At 34.1% G+C, this 24,123-nt stretch overlaps 3 protein-coding genes, 1 long non-coding RNA gene and 1 other non-coding gene across 13 annotated transcripts; 2 read left to right on the top strand and 3 right to left on the bottom strand.

Moving 5' to 3' along the window:
• Positions 1–1,175: 1,175 nt before the first annotated feature.
• On the bottom strand, positions 1,176–4,539 carry LOC105788853 (uncharacterized). 3 transcript variants are annotated; one of them, XR_001132178.2, is made up of 8 exons: positions 4,060–4,539; positions 3,675–3,776; positions 3,395–3,591; positions 3,081–3,153; positions 2,866–2,970; positions 2,300–2,406; positions 2,129–2,206; positions 1,176–1,236 (listed from the first exon to the last, which is right to left on the bottom strand). It is a non-coding gene; the product is annotated as an uncharacterized LOC105788853 (long non-coding RNA). The 3 variants fall into 3 exon arrangements; XR_008193735.1 differs by having other exon boundaries at positions 3,081–3,591; XR_008193736.1 differs by lacking the exon at positions 3,395–3,591.
• Positions 4,401–4,503, bottom strand: LOC128039505 (small nucleolar RNA Z279/snoR105/snoR108). The gene has a single exon (XR_008194006.1). It is a non-coding gene; the product is annotated as a small nucleolar RNA Z279/snoR105/snoR108 (small nucleolar RNA).
• A 2,896-nt stretch (positions 4,540–7,435) lies between the features above and the next one.
• On the top strand, positions 7,436–8,782 carry LOC105788852 (chitinase 2). The gene is made up of 2 exons (XM_052627546.1): positions 7,436–7,911; positions 8,332–8,782. Exons 1-2 carry the CDS (start codon positions 7,436–7,438, stop codon positions 8,774–8,776), a joined length of 921 nt encoding a protein of 306 aa, XP_052483506.1. The 3' UTR covers positions 8,777–8,782.
• A 5,408-nt stretch (positions 8,783–14,190) lies between these two features.
• LOC105788849 (inner membrane protein PPF-1, chloroplastic) lies at positions 14,191–20,731 on the bottom strand. Of its 6 annotated transcripts, none has more exons than XR_008193734.1 (13): positions 20,271–20,731; positions 20,056–20,166; positions 19,881–19,955; positions 19,718–19,778; positions 19,187–19,260; positions 18,971–19,075; positions 18,333–18,440; positions 18,136–18,239; positions 17,340–17,489; positions 17,128–17,254; positions 16,174–16,313; positions 15,727–15,775; positions 14,191–14,375 (listed from the first exon to the last, which is right to left on the bottom strand). XR_008193734.1 is itself a non-coding variant. In XM_052627545.1 (12 exons), the coding sequence occupies exons 1-11, from the start codon at positions 20,610–20,612 to the stop codon at positions 16,206–16,208; spliced, it is 1,365 nt and encodes a 454-aa protein (XP_052483505.1). In that variant the 5' UTR covers positions 20,613–20,731; the 3' UTR covers positions 14,191–14,375; positions 16,174–16,205. The 6 variants fall into 6 exon arrangements, 4 of the variants coding, with proteins under 4 accessions (XP_052483505.1, XP_012471368.1, XP_012471369.1 ...); XR_008193733.1 differs by lacking the exon at positions 14,191–14,375 and adding an exon at positions 14,697–14,924; XM_052627545.1 differs by lacking the exon at positions 15,727–15,775.
• Positions 14,846–15,582, top strand: LOC105788851 (CLAVATA3/ESR (CLE)-related protein 46-like). Of its 2 annotated transcripts, none has more exons than XM_012615919.2 (3): positions 14,846–14,982; positions 15,110–15,189; positions 15,282–15,582. In XM_012615919.2, the coding sequence occupies exons 1-3, from the start codon at positions 14,853–14,855 to the stop codon at positions 15,357–15,359; spliced, it is 288 nt and encodes a 95-aa protein (XP_012471373.1). In that variant the 5' UTR covers positions 14,846–14,852; the 3' UTR covers positions 15,360–15,582. The 2 variants fall into 2 exon arrangements, with proteins under 2 accessions (XP_012471373.1, XP_052483507.1); XM_052627547.1 differs by having other exon boundaries at positions 14,853–14,982; positions 15,119–15,189.
• Positions 20,732–24,123: the final 3,392 nt, after the last annotated feature.

The raw sequence follows: 24,123 nt of genomic DNA, 5'->3' as shown, positions 1-24,123 counted from the left end.
ATCTTTGATTTGTTTATTATGTATTTTATTTGTTGCTCATCTTAGTTGTGGTTGTATTATTTTACTTACATTATCATCATTATTCTATTACACCCATTTTTTATTTAGATTTCAAAAAAAGAAAATTTAAAAATAAGTAATATTCGGTATTTTAGATCTTCGAGAGAATCGAACCCTAACGCATTGGGTTTCGACTTTCTTCGTTGAACTTAAATAATCGAGATTACTCTTTTAAAAAATGATAAGAAGCTTGTTATCGAGAATTCAATACGTTGTGTCTTAACGCATTGGATATGACACGTTTTCTCGAGACGAGGATTTTTCGAAATAAATGCAATATTCAATGTTTAATATTTTGAGAAATTGTGCCCTAACGTATTGGGTTGCGATTTCTTCATTCGATTTAAACAATTGAATATTCTTTTAAACTTTATTACACGAATCTTTTCAAACTCAAGTTTTAAACGATATCGAGAATTAAAAAAAGGATCGTGTCCTAACTTACTGGTCGTGATCCCTCTTTTAATCCAAGATAGTTAAATATTTTTTTAAGTAAACATTTTTCAATCGCGTATCGGGAATTCGAGACATTGTGTCCTAACTTACTGGATACTCCTTCTCGAATAATGTGAAATATGCCTCTTTTCCTGAAAATTTTTAACGTTTTAACACAAGAATCGTAATTTTAAATTATTCAAAGTTTTCACTCTTCGACACTAAGACATTAAATAATCAACTAGGTACCAATTTTGGGCGTATCGAGGGTGCTAATTCTTCCTCGTACGTAACCGACTCCCGAACCTGTTTTTCTGAATTTTGTAGACCAAACTTGTTGTTTTAATAAAATCAAACTGTTTATTAAAAACAACCACTTTTCGAGGTGATCCAATCACACCTCATAAAAAGGATTGGTGGCGAATCTCGTTTTTTTCGTTTTCGTCAAAACCCAAGTCGACCCGTTTTCAATCCAAAAAATGGTGTCAAAGTAGTTGGCACAATTTCAAACGGTAACATACTAGGATCATCAGTCCTGTTTTAAAGTTAACAACAGTCATCTGCAGTAAAACTCAGTTATGCATATAAGAAGTCATGTCTGTTAGCTAATGTCCCCTCATGTTACCAATTAAGCCTTCCCCATGTTAATAGCATACCATGTTTGCACTCACGCACCACATGAACTGTTTGATTTCATTACATGGTTCAAACAATATTGGATCTTGCAGCAGTCGAACCCACCTACAGATACCATAAAATCAAAACTTAGTGCATGTAATCATGCTGCCATAACATGCAGAGGCAGATTAATTTCATCTCTGCCTAAAGATAACTAGCTTTTAATGTCATTATTTGCTTCTTTTTCACTGTCCTAAATGACTATTTTAGAAGATCCTTACTTGACAGTTAAAAGTGGTACTATCATCACAAATGACTTCATAGAATTCAACTTGCAAGGGAAACTAAAACCTAGCAAAGGGTACACCTGAGAATTGGTACACCTCAAAAACAACAAACTATACCACTTAATGATAAGCTGAGATTTTAACAGCAAGTTTGGGTGTACCACTACTTAGACTAAGGGGGAAAAATACCTAGTGCTCAAGTAACCAATTTCATCTAGAAGGCTAGAACAAGCAACATGTTTATACTACATTCAACAGGGAAGACAAAGAACAGAGATTCATGCATATTTTGCAGCATAGTATGCAAACAAATGAAGATAAAAGTTATATGTGGAGATATTAGGGCGGGTGCTCAAAATTAAGATCCAGAAGGAATCAAATGCTCTGAAGCTGGGTCAATTATTCTCACGTATGCAAGTTCAGTTATGTATTTTATGCTAATATATGCAAATTCCAATCGGATATCTACATCCAACCTTAAAGAGCATTATTAACAGCAGAAAATAGACAAAAATGAAGTTTGGAAGTTCTAGTCCCGCTGGCACATACAGCATCATAAATTAATGATAGCACAAGAATATGAAGTGCTCCATTCGTGCTTCAGAATTATGACCATTTAAAAACCACTGCATGTATATATATTAGTACCACAACCAGAAACTAAACTAGAAGCAAAGTGCAATTTGCTAAATCTATAGGTTTCAATAAAATTGCTAAAAGAGACCAACCAGTAAATCGGTAATCCTGACAGAACGGATAATGAAAAGTAACCAATCAAGTGTGTTCTTTTGGGCTGGATCATCTGTCTGTCAAAAGAAAATTTGAAAGATTCAAACTACTTAACAAATTAATATGCAAAATAGGAATGAAATGGAAGTAATGAGACGAGTTCTTCTGACCTGGGGCGGCTTCATCAGCTCTGCTGAAACATATTGACCGACAACAAGAAGCACAGGTAAAACAAGGTATGACGCAGTGTCATGCCAACCTAATGGCGGTGGCTATTCTGCACGACCATTGCTCCTCATATTAGATAACAAAATTAGATATATGAATCAAAGACAACATGGTCTCCATGCCTGGTTAACAGAAGCTACATCTGAAATCTCTAATTTGCTGTTCTTAATTTAATTTCAGCTACATTTTTTCAATCCTTCTCATCAAAGGTGAAGATGCTACAAAGTAAGAGGGTAATTATAAAGGTTAAACCAATACTATCAATCTTCAAAAAATAGCAGTCGCCCCTCTCACAACTGCTAATAAATATATCAATGCCAAAGAGGCTAAAATAAGTAATAACAGAAAGTCTCTTTAACAACTCCGTACAATCTTGAAAAAAGAAGGAAAGTTGTCACAGACAAGTAAAAGATACAAGAAAAAGGCCAGGTAATCTTAAAACATTGGGATATACAAAAATAACAAAGAGATTTATTAACCTTATAAGTTTAGGGGGTAAGTTTATTACCACAAATGAATTAAGCCAAGAAATTCCAGACCCGCTTTGTCGAGCAGCAATTGTAGTTGGTCCACCCAAAGAAGGGATCCAAAAGAAACCTTCTGTCAACAGAACCTTTGAGTAAAAATTGCATCAATCAGTGATGAAAGTTATTTAACATGTGAAAGAGTTTCCCAACATCATGCAGAAATCAGAATGCAATGCAAAGTCAACCACTTTATTACTTCATTAGTCACAGTTGAAAGAGCTTGATACAGGCCTATCCAGACTGGAACAGTGGCAAAGTAGGGAAGCAACCTGCAGAGAAGAAGACTTGAGATGCTGATGAGCATTGTCCCGTTAAGGTAACAACTATAAGACCTAACATTTCAGTATAAAAGAAGAGAGGCAAAAGGCCTGAAGTGAAAGAATGGCACAAGAAACCTTTGCGGCATAAGTTCATTTTTCATTCTATTTTATAAAATAATTCTAACATTTAAGTTCAAGTAAATTGATTTGAACCTGAAAATGACCCAAAAATTTTAAAACTCTATTTTACCCGACCAAATAGGCCCAACCCTCCGAATTGACAGGTCTACATAAAATCTATGGAACGTCTCAGAGACTTTAACCCAAGAAGCTTGGATGTGCTTCCCAGAAGCTCTGCTCAATTATACTACAATGTTCTGTAATTATTTTAGCTTCCCTTTTCTTAACAGAAGAAGCATCATTCTCTAAGATTGAGGTGTTCTCTGTCTGCACAAAAGCCACATAACTCAGTATGACGTATGCAGTAAGCATTTGGAATAACGCTCCAAATGGGGGAAAGCAACCTTAACCTGGAAAACGGAAGAACCCAGCCGGAACATGACTGGCAATGTATTGTAGTCGATACCAAACTCTTTAAGCAACAATTCGTTTTTCTCGCGTGCTTGAGTGCCCTGCAATTGCAGAACAGATGTGGCTGAGATACCAAGGACATGACATTATTCACCATACCCTACAATAATTTTATGTATGACAAACAGCATTGTAACTGTAGGATAACACAAACATAAATATATGAACAGTCTTGCAGCAAACAAAATGCAATAGAGACTGTCAATAAACTGAAGAATAATCTTTAGCAAAATAAGACGGAATTTAAATAAGTGGAAAGCTACTATGCAAGATTGTCAAACAAGTGAGCTAGAACTGAATGACATATTGTGACCAGAAAGAGACCTTCAGGTAATTTTGAGCTTCGCTTTTGCTTTTTCCCAACTTTATACAGAATTTCAGACAAAAGAATTAGCGATACTGTAAGGTTTTGTTTTAAGAGGTATAATGTCTCAAGCTAACAGCTTCCTGTTGTTGATCGATATCTCAAAATGCTATTGAAAAACAGTCACATATCAACAATTATTTTTTAACGTATTTATTTATTTTGGTTTAAATATTTTTTTAACCAAGAAATTAATATCTCATTCTAAGGATTCTTATGGTTTCCAGCTCCTCCAACTCCACCCTAGACGCTGACAGCGATCTCATAGCTCCTAACAACAATTTAGGATCTATTTCGCATAGGGATCAGATGGTAAAAATGGGAGTGCCCAAGTGTCGTAACCAGGCTTTGCGGCGGACACCCATCTCGCAACGCTTGCGAGTAATGACCACTCATCATATCCCGTTTGCTGCCTGAAGGATCATGCTCATCTCCCTGGGGGGCGCTTCTATTTTATACTAGATGTCAGCTATTTGCTTTCCGTCTCTAGGCAATGTGGGTTTACACAAACTTAATAAAGTAAGAAGACTTTCTCATATTTACTACTACAATATGCATTTTTAAAACAAACAATAGAGGATATAACTCAAAAATCTTTATCAGCCGATTAGAAATTAGACTCTGAGTTCATATAATACCAATTTAATTAAAAAATGACAAATCCCACCTATCATACCATTCGATTTCAATTATCATTTTTTAACCTTGTAATAGGAATGAGAGTCGCTTTTAAAAATTTATAAAATATATCAGTAAAATCAATAAAATCACATCTAATTTGAAACTAATATATATTCCACTTACATTAGTTGTGCAAAATTAAAAAAATTCACATTTTTTACCCTAAAATAAGTGATATTTTTAAATTGAAGTCATTTTTACCCTTCATTTATTTTTTATCTAAGGGTCAAGAAAAATGTAAAATCCTTTAATTTTACACCGTAGATTTATTTTCATATATATAACATTTTTAATTTCTTGATAGCCTAAAAACCAAAAATATAAACCATTTAAGTTATTAATACTTGTTAGATTGTGGTATGGAATTCAATGATCGTTAAGTAAAGTCTCGCGTCTGAAACTTGTGAATGAAAAACCATCATTATAAAAACTTTACCTCACTTGATTTTAATTTTAATGTAAGTATAAAATACCGATATTTCTTTTTTAAAAAAAACCCTTAAAAGTCCAACAAAATGATGCCTGTATTAAAAAAAGCTACAGTAGTGGTAGCATTGAGCTCAAGAAGTGTGACAGATAAATAAGAGGATAATGTGCTTTAGCATACTTAAACTCACCTCCTCTTGCATTAACAATAATATCCATACCAATCGAACTAAGACTTAATCAACACTCTTACCTTTTTGTTTATACACTTCAATTCAACTTAAACAAAAAGTTGAAAATTCCAAAATAACATTCTATTTCATATTATATGATATGATATAATAGTTTCGTTAATTTATTTATTTAAATTGATTTTTTAAACTCCAAATTTACATTCTATTTCATATTGTATGATATGATATAATAGCTTCATTAATTTGTTTATTTTTTAAAGAGAAAGGTTATATAAAAGATGGATTTTTGCATATCATGTACTAACATTTGTTAGATCAAGTTATACGTAACTCGATATTAAAAGCAAAATTTCAAATTTAAATATTATGGATGAAAAATATTGAAAGAATTAATTTTGATTTAAAGAAACAATCCCTTACACTATGAATTTAATTGTATCACATATTAATATAACTTGATTCTACACTAGTAATAATCACTACTAAACCATTGTATAGTTCTTTTATTTCTATATTTTTGTATAAAAAAATCACTAAACCATTTTAAACAGAACTATTAGGATCTAAATCAGAATAGTTTGACTTTGACTTGGGCTAGTTGAATTTATACTATTTTGTGTCTTGAAGCATCATCCGTAACATCTGTTATCAATGTCTATCAACTACGTTTTAAAGTCATAAAGCTGCAAAGTCATACGTTTTTAATCCAAATTAATCCGATCAGCTTGTAATGTACTTATACCTTTGAGAGTAAGATTAACATATTTTTGTCCCTTGTTTAGTGTTTTCAGCCTATGGTTAGAACTAGACAACCCGATGTCCCTATGATGTCGAGAAGGAGAAGGTTTATATTGCATATATAAGTTCCTTCATTTTATTACTTTTTTTGGGTTGAAAAAGTTGGTTTTTGAATAAAAATGGCGGCTTGCAGGATTAGTAGCATACCTGCTGTTGGTTTTGGCAGTTAAAAACAAGGATTTTAAGGTCAATGCCAACATTTTTTACGCTGAGAAACTAATCAGGTGAGCATCTTTGATGTGCTATAAAACATTGTTTTACATTTGTTTAGTATATAAATTGCTTCTTTTTTTTTCTTTTTTTTTTCTTTCTCATAAAACTTAATATCTATGTATGTATTTTGTTTGTAGCATTTGGTGTTAGTAATATGCTTGATCAAGGCTTAGGCTGACTAATGCTACTGTAAAAAGCCTGCATTTTATGTTGGGTCAAGGTCGAATTTCACTTCACTTTAGCTTTTGCAATTGATTATGCTTATGACAATCATCCATCACCTACAAATGGAAAGTTCAACATATTTTCGGGAAACCAAGAATTTGGGTTAAAAAAAAGTATATTATTCAAAGGTCAATAGTTGCAGATTCCTCTTACATGCCTTGTCAGGCAAATCACTGCCGAGTACAAGATAAAGTAACAGTTTAACTAATATATATGTGACAATAATCTTTGTCGTTTACATTCAGATGCCTTGCTAATTGTGTTCAAGAAGATATCAGCCTCATTAATATTACTGGTATTTTTTTTTGTAGGAGATCTCCTTGGCCAAAATAATAAAAAAGTCGACCAATGAATTGAATACAATAATATCTTCTTAATGTATCTACAGAAAACTTTTCTTATGGGTATCTAAGAGCAACAAACTGTTGAAATATTACATAAAACATATATTCAAATGTCAAAATTTGCAGATTTCTCTCACATGCCTTGTAAGGCAAGTCACTGTTCTTGTTTTAATTAACTATCATACCCCTGCAGCAAGAGAAAATAATATCATTATCGTACCCTGCAAGAAGATACCAGCTTCATTTATATTACTGGTATTTTGTGATACATCTCCAGGACCAAAATAGTAGCCTATTTGTTGTGATTAAATATCCCAGATTCATAAGCAAACAAAGCATTTCTTTATTTTTAATCTCCCTATGCCTTCAAACCTTTGTATTCTGCAGTCAAACGCCTATATATTAACCTTTTTACGAGAGTAATCCTTCAACTCCAAGCCTACATCACAGCAGCAATGGACTCTTCTAAGCTTCTCATTGCCCTTTTCGTTTTCCAGGTTTTTTTCCCTTGCCATATGTCTATCCAAGCAGCTCCCGAGAACTCGGACCTTTTCCGAGAATACATAGGAGCTGAATTCAACAACGTTAAATTCACTGATGTTCCCATTGATTCAAACGTTGAATTCCACTTCATTCTTTCATTTGCCATAGACTATGACAGCACCTCAGGTTCTCCTTCTCCAACAAATGGGAAGTTCAATGTCTTTTGGGACTCTGATAACCTCAGTCCTTCCCAAGTTTCTTCCATCAAGAGCACCCATTCAAATGTTAAAGTAGCTTTGAGCTTAGGAGGGGACAGTGTGGGAGATAGCTATGCTTACTTCGACCCTTCCTCTGTAGATTCTTGGGTTTCTAACGCAGTTTCTTCAGTCACAGATATCATCCAAGAGTACCACTTGGATGGGATTGATATTGACTATGAGCACTTCAATGCTAATGTTGGAACATTGGCAGCAGCAAAAAGAAAAAAAACGAGACAGAGAACAAAGGAGGAAGAAACAAAAACAATTTACTTGCTCACAAACGTGCAGCAAGGGAGCTAAAGCTGATAGCTCATTCAGCTCATTCATTCAACTAGAAAAACAACATATATATAGTCAAATACATCACCAAATACTACCTACTACCACTAGTTTTACTTTGAAACAAGTAAAACTTAACTTGCACACAAGCTGATTATGTCAATCAGCACCTAAAAACATCAGAACAATACCAACTTAGTTCATTTTCAACTAAGTAGCTTAACAAAGAAACTAAAGAGAAAACCTTGCTGTTACAGCAAGTATACGTGCTGCAGCATGTCATCAAGCTGCATGCACTTCAAACAGCAGCATGGTTGGCCAATTTCAACAGCTAATCCTGACACTTTCGCTGAGTGCATTGGGAAACTTGTAAAAACCCTCAAGAATAATGGAGTGATCTCTTTCGCTTCCATAGCTCCATTTGACGATGATGATGTTCAAAGTCATTACAAGGCCTTGTGGCAAAGCTATGGTGACCTCATAGACTATGTCAACTTCCAGTTTTATGCCTACGATCAAGGAACAACAGTCTCTCAGTTCATCAATTACTTCAACACCCAAAGCTCTAACTATAATGGTGGTAAGGTTTTAGCCAGCTTTATAAGCGACGGCAGCGGTGGCTTGACACCGAAAAATGGCTTCTTTACTGCCTGCAGTAGGCTGAAGAGTGAGAACAAACTCCATGGGATATTTGTTTGGTCTGCAGATGATTCTAAGAGAAATGGTTTCCGCTATGAGAAGCAATCACAAGCTCTACTCGCAATTTCCCACTAGTATTTCTCTGTTATCTAACGCACTGAATATGAGTTAAACATTCACATTAGGGGGTGTATTATATGTGTAATAGCTTTCTGTTGTATGAATATATATGGGATATTTGTTGTGTGACCCTTTTTCGCCTTCTATCGGTAACTCGGGCTTAATCCAATTGATCCATGCAATCACTCTGAAATTAAGAGTCGACATCCAGCATGTCTTGAGTTCGAATCCCGGTATTTATAACCTCTACCCATACTAGAGCTGCAGCCTTCTTTGTATTAAAAAGGAATGTTGGATGTATATTAATGAAGCTGAATGTGAATGACAATATTGTGATATACACAATGGTGGAGAAAAAGACTATCAACTACATTTTAAGCCATAATGCTGTAGAGCTACTTAAGCTTGCATGACCATATATTATCCCATACCATATATATTGTAGTACATAGTTTATATATTCTAGGCTTGTAATCCCTCGTTTATATTATAATTCAGCTGTTTGTGGTACAAAGTTTGATTTTGTCATTTCTCCACTTCTTCTAGTCATTACAATTATATAATTACATAAGCAACTAATAAATTTTAATATTATCCCATACCATTGTAGTTTAGAATTTTAGCTGGTTTTCCCGAGATATCCCAATCTTGACAGTTACAACTGGAAAAGAAGCAATCTATCTGCTTTCTTGTTGTTTATATAAAATCCGTGAGCTGAAACCATTCCCATTTCTCCAAACTCACATCCAAGAACCCTTTTGCTGCTTTCTTCTCCCTCTGAAATCCGGACGTTATAATAAAACGATGGGTGTTTCTTGGACACGGCTCAAATCATTTCTGAAAGTACTTGTTTCTTGGATTCCAATGGCCACAAACCCCGTCAGATATCGATTGAATACTCGTAATCGTTTCTTCTTATGCCGCACTTGCAGAAACCACCTCCTCACCTTGGACAACGTCATCATTACTGTAATAACTCTCTCTCTTTCTCTCTTATGAATATATAAAGGTTTTTCTTTTACTACTGGAACTTCAGTTCTTGGTTTTGTTATTCATAGGATTGCTTGTTCTTGATTCTTGTGTTGTTCAAGCAAAGAATGATTGGGACTTAAAAGCTTTTTATCTTGAAAACCTTATAAAGTTTCAAAATGTTCATGTGAGAATCATTGTATGAGTAGATATATAGACCTATACGTACATTATATATATTATCATTATAAGTTGTCATCTTACTTTAAACAAACTTTTCAGATAGAAGGGGTGGTGAATAGATTTCTCTGCCACAATGCGTAAGATACTTGTCTCATTACATTACATTACATTACATTACATTACATTACATTACATTGTGTAACAGAGTAGAATAAATATTATAGATTAATCATTGCGGTTGCTTGATATTTGTAGTGTCAATGTGAAGAGCGATCCTATATCGACTCGTAGGTTCCTCTTTAATTTTCCAGCGGTGAATGTCCGTTGCAATGGATGCAACAGGCACATTGGCGAGCAATTTGTAGCTTCTTTTCTATGTCTCTCTTTTTGTTTTTCCGATGATTTTGTTTCTGATTATGCTGTCCTTTAATAAGATTTACTTATTTATTTGTCTTGCTGTTTCCAGTTTACGTTTGATGGTGATAGGCCTCTCCATCGTGTAATGGAAAGAAGTTATGTACTTCATGTGTAAGTATATATATATATATTTGCTTTGAAATATAGAATAATATTCCGAAATTAGAATGTAAATGGCAGTGGTTGCATGCAGGGACCGGTTACTGTATTGGGATGGAACCCAGGTGATTAATGCACCACTCCTCGGAGAAAGGCGACTGAATTACCCAACTCTAAGTTCACTAAGGATGCAAACTTTTCTACGGCGTCTGGTTTTATTTTTCATTTCAGGATGTATTGTTGGTTTTGTACTTCATGTGGTTCGTTGAATACTCATCAAAAAATTAGACCGGTATTATAATTGCTGTCGGCTTAGGTAGTACTTTTCATGGATTTTGTTGCCAAAGCCAACATTTTGTTTAGGAAAACTGATTCAAGTGAGCATCTTTGATGTGCTTTAAAAACATTGTTTTACATTTGTTTAGTATATAAATTGCTCATTTTTTTCTGGTTTATTTTGTCTTTCTTTCTCATAAAACTTAATATCTATGTACGTATTTTATTGTAGTATTTGGTGTTATAAATATGTATGATGAGGGCCTAGGCTGATTAATGCCACTGCGAAAAAACCCTGCATGCATTTGATGTTGTTAACAAAATCATGAAAACTACCTAAGCTGACAACAATTAAAATATCAGTCTAATATTTTGATGAGTATTCAGCTAACCAAATAAAGTACAAAACCAACAATGCATCCTGAAATGAAAAACAAAACCAGATACAGTAGAAAAGTTTGCATCCTTAGAGAACTGAAGGATTGGCTCGACTATTAGTTAAAGAAGTTAGTTAGGAAGAATTCAGTTAAGTTGTTGTCAATGTAAACTGTTTACGTTCTGATAATGCATCAGCTGGAAATTGGTTAGGATCAAGTTGTTAGACTAAATTCTTGGCTGATGCATTATCCAAACTCTTGTATAAATAAGTGAGCTCGGTCCTTTTGGGATTATTAGAGTTCTAATCAATAAAGGAAGTAGATCCTGTTTTTTTTAGTTGAGTTTTCTTTGTGGTAGATGTAAACATGGTACCAGTGCCAGCTCTTTTTTTGGCTGAGTAGAGAGGTTTTCTTTGTTTCTTGGTGGTGATCATCTTTCTTGGTTCAATCTTTCAAAGATCAGTTTTAATGGTTCCAGAAGTAGATTCTGGTCATGGTGGACATTCTTCCTCTAATGCAGGTGATCAACTTCACACTCCTAATTCAGATCCAGTGGCAAGTTCATGTCGATTGGTCAAAAGAATTCAGCAATTTCCCAAACATGACACGGTTAAGCTCACTGAGAATAATTTTCTCTTGTGGAAACATCAAATTAGGCAGCAATATGTGTTATAATCCTCGTCATATTTCTCAATTTGTGACTGATGCAGATGGGAATCTGGTTGACAATCCAGATTTTTTTCCATATAAACAGCAAGATAAGCTTCTGGCCTCCTGGTTACTTTCTACTATATGTGATGGATTTTACTGTACTTAATAAATGCCAAAACTAGTTATGATGTAGTTATGACCATCGAAAGAAAGTTTGCAACTCATTCCAGTATTAAACTTTCAAGTCTGAGACACATGCTGTATTCTCAAAAGAAGGGGCAGCTGTCTATCAAAGAATATTTGTTCAAGATCAAACACGTGTGATGTTCTGGCTGCAGCTGGAACTGGCATTTCTGATCAAGAACAGGTTAGTATTGTTCTTGTTGGACTTCTAATTGAATATGAATCTGTTCGAGTTGTAGCCTCTGCAACTAATGTCTCTCTTGAGTTACTTATTGAGATGTCGAGTGACTGTGAGTCCAGAAAAAATGAATTTGTTAGTAATCTTCCTATGAAAGCTAATGTAGCTCAGCAGCAAAAGAGTGATGAATCAGATCAGTGCAAGAGTTCAGACAAAATGAATTTGCAAAGACATACATTTTTAATCCAAATTAATCTGACCAGCTTGTAATGTACTTATATACCTTTGAATAATATTAACATATTTTTTCCTATTGTTTGGTATTTTCAGCCTATGGTTAGAGCTGGACAGCCCGATCTCCCTATGAAGTTGAGAAGGAGAAGAAGGTTTATATTGCATATATAAGTTCCTTCATTTTATTACTTTTTTTGGGTTGAAAAAGTTGGTTTTTGAATAAAAATGGCGGCTTGCAGGATTATAGTAGTATACCTGCTGATGGCTTTGGCAGTTAAAGACAAGGATCTTAAGGCCAACGCCAACATTTTTATGCAGCGAAACTAATCAGGTGATCATCTTTGATATGCTGTAAAACATTTTTTTTTTATCATTTAACATTAAAATAAATTTATTTTATATATTATTAATAAATATAAATATGGTTTTAATATATTTTTTAAAATTTTTATTATATATAATGTGTTTGATGGTCAATTTCTATTTTCATGTGTGCAAGGGACACTAATGAGAAAGAGATGGCGAGAGAGAGGAAAGAAGATGCAGAGTTGATGACACGAGGCCTGCCATCGTATATGCAACATTCTTTGTTTACAGTTACAACAATACTAGATAGATGAAGCAATCTTCGCGTAAGTGCAGTTATGAAGGAACTCCATGGTGTTTGCTGTAACCATGACAACAGACTTGACATTACAGCTCAAAATGATGGTTTATGCCTATGAATGCCATGCTTCTTCTTGCACTATCAAAATCCTTTTGTAAAATTCTCCTCTTATGAACAGCAAATATCAACTAATGAAATGATGTACATTGTACAATGATCCTTACATTGTTTAATGATCTCATATGTTCATATTGTGTAATGATCCTTTACATCTTTATAACTGAAAAAGGCTTGGAGCATTTCTACAAGGAAAAGCAAGTGTTGCTGGGTTTTTTTTTTTTTCTTTTCATTTTAGCTTCTGTTGTTGGTTTAAGGGCCGAATGGTCATCAAAATACTGTAAATGTGAGGTTGGCTCTGTTAGGTTTTGCATGATATTGTGCAGTTAAAACAAGGATTTTACAGCCAGGCAACATTTTGTGCAGGGAAACTGTTCAAGTATCTTTGATGTGCTTTAAAACACAGAGTCTTACATTTGTTTAGTATAATTGCTCTTTTTTTTTTTTGTGGTTTATTTTGTCTTTCTCATAAAACTTAGTATTTACGTATATATTTTATTGTAGCATCTGGTGTGAGAAATATGTATGATGAGGGCCTTGGCAGATTAAATGTCCCTGTGAAAAACCCTGCATGCATTTGATGTTGTTAACATTGGAGGTCTTTGATATATGTCTATAAACTCAAGTACTGTCGAATTTCACTTGACTCCAGCATGTGTGGAGTTTAAATCCTGGTATTTATAAACTCTTCCCATGCTGGAGCTGCAGCCTCCTTTGTACCAAAAAAGAAAATTTGACGGATATTAATGAAGCTCTATATATGATATAAACAATGGTGGAGAAAAAGTCTACTTATTTGTTTAATTTTTCCTACGTTTTGGGAACTAAATACTTCTATTTAAGAAAACACACCATTTTTAAACAAGTACCAAAACTTAAATCGAAATTTTAATTGCATAAATTCCAATTATTACAATACAATCAAATACTTTAAAATCTTAATATAATCATATCATGAACAACATGGGCCATTCCCATAATATATTTTGTCCACAATGCCTAATGCTCAAACTCTGCACAAATAAATTTCGAGAGTGGGGAATTTGCAAGACGTGGTTATCCTTTAAACAAGATTCCAGTTTTGAGTTTTGTATATGGTAAAACAAAGCCAGCAAAACTTTTAAGATCATCGCGCATCTCACCTAAGATCATTTTGCCTTAGATTTAAAATAATAAAGTGATAACATATGGGTATATCAAGTGAGTTCTTGAAGAGGCGATGAATTCGATGGAATAGAAACACCTCATCAGTTGCTTGAAGAGGCGTAGACACACGGCTATTTACCAAGAAAATATCAACTTGGTAGAATTTGAACCTGTAACCTACGGCATATAGGACACCCCTCAACAATAATGAAATTTGAAGACAGTGATACCTTTTTCTCGCAACAAAATTAGCGACACGAATCAAAAACAAAATCTGTTAGCTTATCTGCTTAAGTCTTAAAAAAATTTCAGTGCCTCTGCAACTGTCATACATACAGCAACTCGAGATCTAAATATTCATTGGTGGGTCCCGACACCCACGCCGACAGCAAGATTCAAAGCACTGAACAAAAATTTAATATCATCTAATTATTTATATCATGGATGGATGCAATGATAGATGAGAAATGATAACTAAGAGGAAAGTCAAATCCACAATAACAAGAAACACAGATTTTGTCAAATTTGTTCATAATGCCATATGATTCTCCAGCACCTTTAACAAACATTCTTAAATATATTTTCAAGTTTGGTTATGATTAAAGAAAAACGCATCAATAAAATGCTCCTTCATTCTTGTAAGATAATCAAAGCATGCAGCATATGTCACCACCTATGCATAAGATGAGAGACCGAGTTCTGATCTACCTTCTACTAGCATGGCTCCTGCTTATCCATTATCAACTCCAGGGATCCGAAATCAGTTATCAAGCTATTGACTCAGGCAATCTTCACCCCCTACCCCCCCCCCCTTTCTCGGTTTTAGCATTCAATGCGTTGCATACAACTACATGAAAAAGGCTTTACATATAGTTTCTAAATTCTAATGCATTTATGTTTTTTTTCTATAGTGCCAACAGTTCACTTAAAGTTCAGCAGACCTAGAAGCCTAATGCCGAGGTCACGTGTTAGAAATGCATTGCCTACCTGGGTAAGCACTATGTAGTCTCTTTCTATAGTAGCTGGTATAACAAAATCCATTCACTAAACAACTACTTGCCACTGTAAAATGGTGAAAAACAGGTTGAAATGAAGAAGATTCATAAATCCCCATCTGGACCCAACCCAGTCGAAAATCGCTGGTCACCATCTAAACACTAAGGTGACACAAAGCAGAATAGAAGTAAGATGTCTCTATGTAGGTTTTTGTGCTTGTACAAAAATGAATTTTACTTTGTAAGGTTCATGTGAGAAAGCAAGTATCAATGTACTACTATATGCTTCTATCATGTATTAAAAGTTCTAGATGAGTTAGTCCTGGTTCTCTCACCTAGTAAAGAGTAGTTTTGTGTGCAATGGTATGTTCAGTTTTCTTCAGTCAGAAGGTAATCCTACCTCGATACAATATTCTACAATATAATGCTACTATCCATTGCAGCTACCACAAATGCATGCTAGACTATCCCATTTCTGAAGAAAGAAACACTCATCTTTCATATGTGAAAGGAAATGTAGGCTTGATTCGAACCTTGAATGTGACTGCAAGTAAATATGTCAACAAATGGCTCCTCAGGTGGCTGAAACAATTTTTAAACAAAGAACTGCTGACAAATCTTTATGAGTGAGGAAATCAATTATTAAAAAAAAAAAACCATGCTACAGAGGTACAGATCAGATAAGAGGAAGCAATGACAGTGTAACTATTAGCACAACAAAATCCCCATCACAAAAGTTTCCAGGGATGAGGCTTGAAATGTTTAACAGCTAGCTCAACATGCCACAAGATAAAAATGTCAGGTTAGTACTTAGTTTAATCAAAATTTCTCAAACCAATCAACGATCATACGAAAAATAGGGGCCTCTTGGAGCATGGATGTGGAGTATTTCATGATTTTCAACATATCTTGAATGAGCCAGCATCAAAATTGCCACTATATTAAAAATAATACAATTCCTTTAAATATACGAGACTCACCGTAAACTAAAATAATTCAGTGTACAATCATCTTATACAGCACGCTTCCGCTTAGATCTCTTGCTTCGTCTTGGCTGAGAAATATTAGGAACTTGATTGCTTGCACTCGAAGAATATGCTTCTTCGAGAGCCTCGTCACCCTGTTGCAGACTTGAAATTAGACATTATCTTTTGAAAATAAACGGGGTAAGATTCATATTTGCATTAATCCACCAGCTGTAGTTGGCACAATTTCGAACGGTAAAATATTAGGAAAGCATCCAACCAACACATCAAAATACCAGCCTTCTACCTAAACGCCTAAAAAGAGGTTTTACGATTATTGACATAGAAAGGCCAAACCTACCATACCTGTATAGATTGTTACAACAGAAATATGTAATGCAATTTAACATATATTCTTCAAGTACAGAAAAAGAGAATCACCAATGCTGTTTTAAAGTTAACTACAGTTATCTGCAATAAAACTCATTATGCATATAAGACAATTCAAGTCTGGTCGTAGCTAATGTCCCCTCATGTTACCAATTAATCCTCCCTACGTTAATAGCATACCATGCTTGCACTCACGCACAAAAGGAACTGTTTGATTTTATTATATAGTTCAGTCAATATTGGATCTTGCAGCAGTGGAACCCACCTACAGATACCACAAAATCGAAACTTTGTGTATGTAATCATGCTGCCATAACATGCAGAGGCAGATTAATTTCATCTCTGCCATAACTAGCTTTCAATGTCATTATTTGCTTCTTGTTCACTGTCCTAAATGACTATTTTAGAAGATCCATACATGACAGTTAAAAGTAGTATTATCATCACAAATGACTTCATAGAATTCAACTCGCAAGGGAAGCTAAAACCTTGCAAATGGTCCCACAATTATTCTGTTAGACAACTGTCAATCTAAACATGTCATTATTATTTTCTGGAAAGTGAAAGTTATAATATTACCTTGCCCTTTGTCTCTTCATCTGATTCCCCATCAGAATCAGATGCTGAATCTAGACTCTGAAACTCTTCTGCTGGCAGAGCCTTGCTTACTTTCTTCTTCTTCTCTTCTTCTTTTAACTGCCTGAACCTGTAAATTTCCATTTATTTTTCAGCATGCTAAAATTGAAGAAAAAACAGAACCGTGTACATAATTTAAAAAGCCAGGCACTAACCTATCCCCAGCCCGTGTTGGCTGAGCAGCTGACCGTTTTGCACGTCCTGCAGTAATAATTCCACTTGCACTCTCATCAACAACAGGTTTTGCACCACCTAATTTGCGAAGCCACACTTGTTGTGCAGTGCTAAGGACGTTGTTCGTGAACCTGAAAATGGGTACACCACAGAAATGACAATCTATACAGCTTAATAGGAAGCTAAATTTTTAACATTAAGTTTGGGCGTACCACTACTTAGAATAAGGAAAAATGCACAGTGCTCAAGCAACCAATTTCATTTAGAAGGCTAGAATGAGCAACATGTTTATACTACATTCAACAGGAAATGACAAACAAGAACAGAGATTCACACATATTATGCGCATAGTATGAAAACAAATGAAGATAAAAGTTATATGTGGAGATACTGGGGTGGGTGCTCAAATTAAATCCAGAGGGAATGAAATGCTCTGAAGCTGGGACAATTATTCTCATGTATGCAAGTTCAGTTACATATTTTATGCTAATATATACAAATTCCAATTGGATATTTACACCCAACCTCAAGAGCATTATTAACAGCAGAAAATAGAAGAAAATGAAGTTTGCAAGTTCTAGTCCCGCTGGCACATAATACATCATAAGTTAATGATAGCACAAGAATATGAAGTGCTACATTCATGCTTTTGAATCATGGCCACATAAAAACCACTGCATGCAGTATCTATTGGTAACACGATTAAAAAACAAACTAGAAGCAAAGTGCATATTACTAAGGCTATTGGTTTCAATAAAATTGCCAAAAGAGACCAACCAGTAAATAGATAATCCTGACGGAACAGATAATGAAAAGTAACCAATCATAAGCGGAAGAAACTTGAAAACAAGAAGAGTGTTCTTTTGGGCTGGATCATCTGTCTGTCAAAAGAAAATTTGAAAGATTCAAACTTCTTACCAAATTAATATGCAAAATAAGAATGAAACGGAAGTAGTGAGACAAGTTCTTCTTACCTGGGGTGGCTTCATCAGCTCCATTGAAACATATTGACTAACAACAAGAAGCACAGGTAAAACAAGGTATGCAGCAGTGTCATGCCAACCCAATGGTGGATGGCCATCCTGCACGACCATTGTCCTTCATATGTTAGATAACAGAATTAGATATATGAACCAAAGACAGAACATGGTCCCTGTGCCTGGTTAACAGAAGCTACATCTGAAATCTCTAATTTGCTATTTGTAATTTAACTTCAGCTGTAAATTGCGGTTAAGCCATATCTTTACACAAATTTAGCAGCTATTTTAAATTTATAGTTAAATTTTTTTAATCCTTGGCAATCAAAGGTGAAGGTGCTACAAAGTATGAAGGCAGTTAAAAAGGTAAAACCAATACAATTAATCTTCAAAAACTAGCGGTCTCCCCTCTCACAACTGCTAATAAATATATCAATGCCAAAGAGGCTCAAATCACTAACAACAGTCAGTCTCTTTAATAACTCTGTACAACTAGAAAAGAAAAAAGAAAAGGAAAGTTGTCACGGACAAGCATAAGATACAACAAAAAAGGCCATGTAATCTAAAATGTTGCAATATGCAAAAATAACAAAGAGAATCGTTAACCTTATAAGTTTAGAGGGTAAGTTTATTACCACAAATGGAATAAGCCAAGAAATTCCAGACCCGCTTTGTCGAGCAGCAATTGTAGTTGGCCCACCCAAAGATGGGATCCAAAAGAAACCTTCTGTGAACAGCCCCTTTGAGTAAAAATTCGCAGCAATCAGTAATGAAACTTATTTAACATGTGAAAGAGTTTTCCAACATCGCTCAGAAATCAGAATGCAATGCTACGTCTAACTCTTTATTACCTCATTTGCCACATTTGAGAGAGCTTGATACAGGCCTATCCAGACTGGAATAGTGGCTAAAGTAGGGAAGCAACCTGCAGAGAAGAAGATTTAAGATACAGATGAGCATTGCCCCACGAATTTAACAACTACAAGACCTGGCATCTCTGTGAAAAGAAGAGAGGAAAAAAGGCCAGAAGAAAAGAATGGCACGAGAAAGCTTTGCGGCATAGATTCATTATTCATTCTATATTTTAATATAATTCTAATATTTAAGTTCAAGTCCACTGCCATACAACCATCACAAAGTCTGTATCACCAGCTTTTAATATAAGCTAGATACCAACGAAGCAAAAACCCATCATTCAAAAGAACCTAAATTTAATTAAACATGAAAAATAACCATACAATCTAAAATAATTAATCAAAAGGATACCTGCCATAGGATTAACATCATACCAACGAAGCAAAAACCCATCATTCAAAAGAAACAAAATTTAATTAAACCTGAAAAATAAACATGCAATCTGAAGTAATTAATCAAAAGGATACCTGCCAAAGGATTAACCCCAGCCTGCCTATACAAGCGAGATGTTTCAAGTTGTATTCTCTCCTAAAATAGCAGCGAAAGAAAACCAATAAACCAAAACGAACCATTCCAAACAAAAAAAAAGAAAAGAAAGAGTAAATACTCAAATTCAGACTTCAGTATTACCTGATTGCCTGCATATCTTTGTTGGATAGCTTTTATTTTCGGCTGAAGATTTTGCATAGCTAGCGTTGATTCCACCTAGAAACCATCGTCAAGAACTAACTGTTAATAATCGAGTAAAAAGTAGTCAAAGTTTTAAGCACTTTCTTTTCCTAGACAAGTTAAACCAAAGGCAAACCTGCTGCTTTGTCAAAGGAAATGTAGCAACTTTAACTAAAACCGTAAGTAATATAATCGCAAATCCATACGCGTAAGGCACGTGTAACGTGGATAATCCATCTTTCAACACCTAAAAAAACATAAATAAACGAAATTTAGTTAGACAATTAATCAGTAACCAGTTCTTGGTTGATCTCTCGAATATGTGTTTATAAAGAGAGAGAGAAATGTTACCTTGAGAACGAATTCCATTCCTTCAGAGATGAAGCCGAACCAGCCACCGTTTTTCTGCACGGCAGCATCAGTAGACCCGGCGGTGGTGGCGGCTGGATCGGCCGCAACAGCAGCGTCGGCGAGAGTGTATAGGAGGCTCTCGGCTTTCGTAAAAAGTGCTTGGAATTCAACGGAGGAGCCGAGTGAAGTAATCGGAGGGATTTCGTTAAAGCTTAGACGGACTCTGGTAGAAACAAGTCTACGGTTAGGGAGCGTGTACAGACCACCATGACGAGAGAATTTTGATGATGATGGCAGCGAAGTGCCGATGAACGGCTGTGACGAAATCAGAGTTCTCGCCATGGATTTTGCTTGATGAAGGAATTTTTGAGAACCAAAAGAAAAAGGGAAGAATTTTCTTCAGAGAGTCATGAGTGGGGGAGAAATGGAGATGAGGTTCTGGCAGAGTGTATTTTTTGAATTATCTTTATTTTTATGGTTACGTTTAACTGAAATGAACCACCAAAATATCTATTTTGGATTTCATCCTTCTATTTTGTAAAAACTAAAAAATTAATCCTTTTTGCTTTAATTTAATTTATCAAAATTTCTTGAGAAGTTAATTTAATTAACTAATATTCTTAAACCTCACCCTTAAATCGCTAAAATGAAATTCAGTTGTTCAACAGTTTATTAGAAAAAATAATAATTTAATCATTTATTTACAAAAAATTAACCGTTAACTTTTCAGTTTTGAAGAAAATCAGAATTAGACACAAAATATCCAAGAAACACATTTCTTTCGGTGGATTTTCCAGCCAGTAAGATTAATCCATGTCATAACGCCCCGTAACATTGAGACTAAAAAAACGCATGCAAATTATTTATTTATTTAAAAAAAAACATTAAAACACATCAGTTGATTCCTACACAAAATTCAGCCAATCACTTAAATAATGGTGTAAATATAAATATATAATTAATGGAGGTAATGATATATATTTAATAAATTTAAATTGTATTAAAATTTAATATAAAGTTTTGGTTGGATGGTAGATTTAAAATTTGACCAATATTTTAAAAGACATTTTATAATTTTTCTAACAAAATTGATGTCCAATTAACTTGTGATGGTAACTTAATCAGAGCCTAAACCATATTGCATATGTTATATGTGAGTTTTTTTTTTTCTTTTGGGGAGAATAAAATTGCTAGTTATATCTTATCTTTTATGCTTACAGCATAATACTATTACTCAAAGGTTGTTGGCATTTGAGTTTTTTTAGATTTTATGTTCACTGTATTTGAGTTTTAGCATACACATATGCCATGTATGAGTTTGCTTTTAGATAATTTTGAATTAAGTCTTATTGAATATGAGCTTTGTCTAAATTTATCTTGGTGTAGGTTTAAATATATTTCGAGTTTTCATTATGTTTTTCTTAGTTGACTCTATTTTTATTTAATCAAATATGTATTGTTTGTGATCTTTTTATATAAAAAATTTAATTAATCTTATCATAATGATTTTAGTATCACTATTATAGTGAAATTTGAAGGTTAATTTTTTTATTTTAATTGAATTGAATTTTTATATTATTATTTTATTAAATTATAAGAGGAGGATAAAACTCTAATAATAACGCAACTAGCACTACTTGAACCCAAATCACACCTAGAGCAGTGAATATCCTAACCATCAAGCTAGCACACAAGATTATTTATTAAGTGACGTGGAATCTCAAACTGAGTTTAAAATTATTTTCCTTAAAACGGAGTTTTATGATATTTATAATAATAAACTCTTAATTGAATTATTACATGTTGGAGTCGATTTAAGTCCTTTCTTGGCTTTCTACTAAATAATTTTTTTATTATCTTCAAATCTCGAATTGTTTTGAGTGTGAGCTCAAACAAAATGAATCGAATGCACAGAATGAAAACTTTTTTTAACTTTTAGTGAGAAAGTTAATTTTCTTTATGGGAATTAATTTTTTTAATTTTATGGCATTTATAATAATAAACTTTCGAATATAAAACAAAATGATTCAGAGTTCATTTTAAATAAATGAGGTAGATCTTCGATCTATATAATACTTGAATCTCATTGAAAAATACATCACAAATCAACTGATGTTCTAGGATTGAAAAATAACAACTTTGAACTCAACCCATTCATTTGTGCATCATATTGATTTCTAGCCAAGATTGAGATTGTTCTTTTTAGGGTTTGATCCAATGCTTTTCTTCTTACAACTGGAAAAATTCAATTAATGATAAATTATTAGTGGTTGCCTAAGTGTCGTATTTACATGCCAACATTCTAAAAATCCAAAAATTATGAACAAATCATGTAAAATTCGTAATAATTAAAGCCTTCTAATATAAGACCTAATAATTAAAGGATAAATAATCAATATGACATTATTGAATCACATAGCCAGCATATGGTATTGGAATAAACTTAATTATTAGTGTACTATTAATGGAATTGCATTAATGACACATGACTGTAATAGGCCCAACTGGCCTTGGCAGTACAAAATAAAGCACAACCCAAATCTTTAAAATACAAGCCCAATTAAAATAGCCCAACACAGCAAAACTAAAAACCAAAAACAAAACCCTAGCCGCGTGTTTGCCTAGCAGACTCCCCGCCTCCAGTAAAGCTTCCAGTCACCGCACGTCTCGGGGCCGATCCTCCACGTGCGCTCCACGAACGTCTGCAAACACGAACTCAAGGAGTCCATCAGCAAAAATATAGTGGAAAAGAAGTTAGTTTTGGGCTATATAAAGCCATATTTTTACTTTGTAAAAGACGGGGGGGGGGGGGAGGGGGAAATCAATAAGAGAACAGAACAAAATATCAATTTTTCTAAGGTGATTTTTTGGTTTTCTTGGCAGTGTCCCTCGTATTTTATTTACATATATTTCTTTTTTTATTTTATTTTATTTAGTTTTAAATAACAAAGAAAGGAGAAAAGGGAAACTTACCTTTCGCCAAAGTCGCCGGATCGTTGCCATCTCCGTTGCCGTCGGAGCATCGGCACAGGCGAACGATGGCGCTAGGGGCAAGGGCTGAAAACCCTAGCAGAGGGCCTTTGGTTTTATTTTTATTTTTTTCCTTTTATTCTGTTACAAATGGCTTTAGAAAAAAAACTGTTTTAAATAGCATCACTGAAACGGCGCCGTTTTACCCTGGCATGACTCGCGCGGTGACCCGACCCGGAGGGGAGGATCCGCGTGTTCGGGCTAAAGGGTAATTTGCGCAATTGGTCCCTCCCTTTTGCATTGCGTTGCAATTAAACCTTTTTTTTTTTTTTTCAAAATTGGGCCACATATTTAATTTTTGTTTCAATTTGGCCCACCGTTGCGTAACATTTTGGAAGGTGGGGATAATTTCCCTTTTGGTCCTCTACTGTTATGTGCGCGTTCAAGTTGGTCCTGCTTTTTTTAAAATTCATTCAAAATCTGCCCCATTTTTTTTCGTTTCAGTTTAATTTAGTCCATTTCAAGCTATTTTATTATTATTTTCCTTTTTTTTTTATTTTCATATTATTATCATTATACCATTTATTTATTTATTATCAGTATTATCTCTATTGTTCCTAAGCACGCATTTTTTATATGTACATATATGCATTTTGTGTAGTGTATGTATTTGTATATATTTCATACCGTTTCTTTTGTATTTTTATTTTACTTCTTTTACTTCTATATACGTATATATATACTATTGTGTTTTAGTTTCTTTACTTTTATAAATATGCATATACGTTTTTTAATATTATTTTCACTTTAAAAAAATATATATATGTATACATATGTATTTTAAAATACACGTGTTTCCCATATTTTACAATTCAAAATACAC

Source organism: Gossypium raimondii, chromosome 2 (assembly GCF_025698545.1).
Source record: "Gossypium raimondii isolate GPD5lz chromosome 2, ASM2569854v1, whole genome shotgun sequence".
In the NCBI taxonomy this organism is placed as follows: Eukaryota; Viridiplantae; Streptophyta; class Magnoliopsida; order Malvales; family Malvaceae; genus Gossypium; species Gossypium raimondii.
Note: the sequence above shows the minus strand (reverse complement) of the source record. Positions and strands in the feature narration are given on the sequence as shown.